Source organism: Austrofundulus limnaeus, unplaced genomic scaffold (assembly GCF_001266775.1).
Source record: "Austrofundulus limnaeus strain Quisiro unplaced genomic scaffold, Austrofundulus_limnaeus-1.0 Scaffold345, whole genome shotgun sequence".
NCBI classification, from domain to species: Eukaryota; Metazoa; Chordata; class Actinopteri; order Cyprinodontiformes; family Rivulidae; genus Austrofundulus; species Austrofundulus limnaeus.
Window position 1 is genome coordinate 146,603 of NW_013952747.1, and position 2,187 is coordinate 148,789.

Below are 2,187 nucleotides of genomic sequence, written 5' to 3' on the forward strand. Positions count from 1 at the left end.
GTATCACTTTGTGGTACTTTATACAACACTGGTTACAAGAAATGTTAAAAAAAAAACCAAAAGTCCAACAATGTTGCACAAAACCTGTTATAATAATTACATTTTAAAAATGACATCATCCATGTTACTAAATAAGGTTTGTGTCGTTTGAGAAACTTGTTAAAAATGAAAGAGTTTGTATCAAACACATAAATCCTGCAGTGATGATAACAATCTGACAGAAAAGACCAGGTTTACAGCTGGAGTGTTGTGTAAAAACCCTGGGTGATGCTGTGTGTGTCTGTATCTGATGATGTCAGTGAATCAAAGCTGTCCTCCTCTGCTTGAAGCTGAAGAAAATCACTGCTTAGAAGTTTGATGTGATTGTGTTGCAGCTCGCTCGCATCCAGACAGACAGCGTGGCTGAGAAGTTGAAGGAGCTCTACCCTGAGGTGCACCTAGAGATAGGTGAGAGTTTGATTTGGTGAATAAATCCTGCTCTGTTGGTAAGGTCTGTCAGAGAAACACCTGTTCAATACTCAGGTTGCATCTGACAGATTTAATCATGTTTGTTCTGTAAGTGTCGATGGTCCAAAACAGAAAAGTCCAAAGTATAGATTAGATTGCTCCTCCCACTCCTCGTTCCTCACCTGAACCACGACTCTTCTTGTCTTTCAGTTGCCATGTCAACAACAGGAGATAAGATTCTGGACACGGCTTTATCCAAGGTGAGGTTTGATGGTTGTGGTGTGTTCTGTCTCTGATACACCACTGACAAATGTTTTTCATTTGCTCCATGAAGCTGCCGGAAAGAATAAAAACCATGTTTCTGTTTTCTCCAGATTGGTGAGAAGAGTTTGTTCACCAAAGAGTTGGAGAACGCTCTGGAGAGGAACGAGTGAGTGCAGCTCTGACCACACCCACTTCTCTGACCACACCTACTTCTCTGCTCAGACCACACCCACTTCTCTGACCACACCCACTTCCCTGACCACACCTACTTCTCTGCTCAGACCACACCCACTTCTCTGACCACACCCACTTCTCTGCTCAGACCACACCCACTTCTCTGACCACACCCACTTCTCTGCTCAGACCACACCCACTTCTGACCACACCCACTTCTCTGCTTAGACCACACCCACTTCTGACCACACCCTTTTCTCTGCTCAGACCACACCCTCTTCTGACCACACCCACTTCTCTGCTCAGACCACACTCACTTCTGACCACAACCACTTCTCTGAACACAACCACTTCTGACCCCTCCCACTTCTCTGACCGCACCCACTTCTCTGACCGCACCCACTTCTCTGACCGCACCCACTTCTCTGACCGCACCCACTGCTCTGACCACACCCACTTCTCTGTTCAGACCACACCCACTTCTCTGACCACTCCCACTTCTCTGACCACTCCCACTTCTCTGACCACTCCCACTTCTCTGACCGCACCCACTTCTCAGATCGCACCCACTTCTCTGACCACACCCACTTCTCTGCTCAGACCACTCCCACTTCTCTAACCGCACCCATTTCTCAGACCGCACCCACATCTCAGACCACACCCACTTCTCTGCTCAGACCAAACACCAAGAAGGAGGACATGTTTGGGTTTTAAACATCATCTGGGGGAGTTTTCATTGACAAACAGTTTGTTTCAGTCAGTTTACAGGAGACAAAAAGACAGAAGATCAGTGGGCCTCATTCAAGAACTGTTTCCACAGATTTCTTCTTAAGTTGTGCGTACGAGTCATTTAGGAGAATTTGTGGCATTGACCAATTTTCTCGTATTCTAAGATTTTTTTCAGATACGAACAAAATTCACGAGTGGTCTGTGGCACCGGCACCGGAATGGGGGGACCAGGGGGGCCACTGGCCCCCCTACTTTACGGCCCTGCCCATCAGTTGGTCCCATGGACATTTACAGGCTGCACCCAGCAGCGCCAATGACGGATGTCTCTGTGTCTAGATACAGACAGAGGCACAGACAGAACCGACAGCATTAAGATCAGGACTAAATCTGTTTATAATCAGGCCTAAATCTGTTTATAATCAGGCCTAAATCTGTTTATAATCAGGATTAAATCTGTTTATAATCAGGCCTAAATCTGTTTATAATCAGGATTAAATCTGTTTATAATCAGGACTAAATCTGTTTATAATCAGGACTAAATCTGTTTATAATCAGGACTAAATCTGTTTATAA

At 45.5% G+C, this 2,187-nt stretch overlaps 1 protein-coding gene across 1 annotated transcript in view; it reads left to right on the forward strand.

Annotated features, from left to right (window-relative positions):
- The window catches only part of LOC106527860 (porphobilinogen deaminase), a gene marked incomplete in the record, with an annotated part of 26,374 nt that overhangs the window by 6,223 nt on the left and 17,964 nt on the right, over window positions 1–2,187 (forward strand). Inside the window, 3 exon segments of the mRNA XM_014022870.1 lie at window positions 375–447; window positions 658–707; window positions 822–877. Coding sequence (XP_013878324.1) covers window positions 375–447; window positions 658–707; window positions 822–877 — 179 coding nt within the window.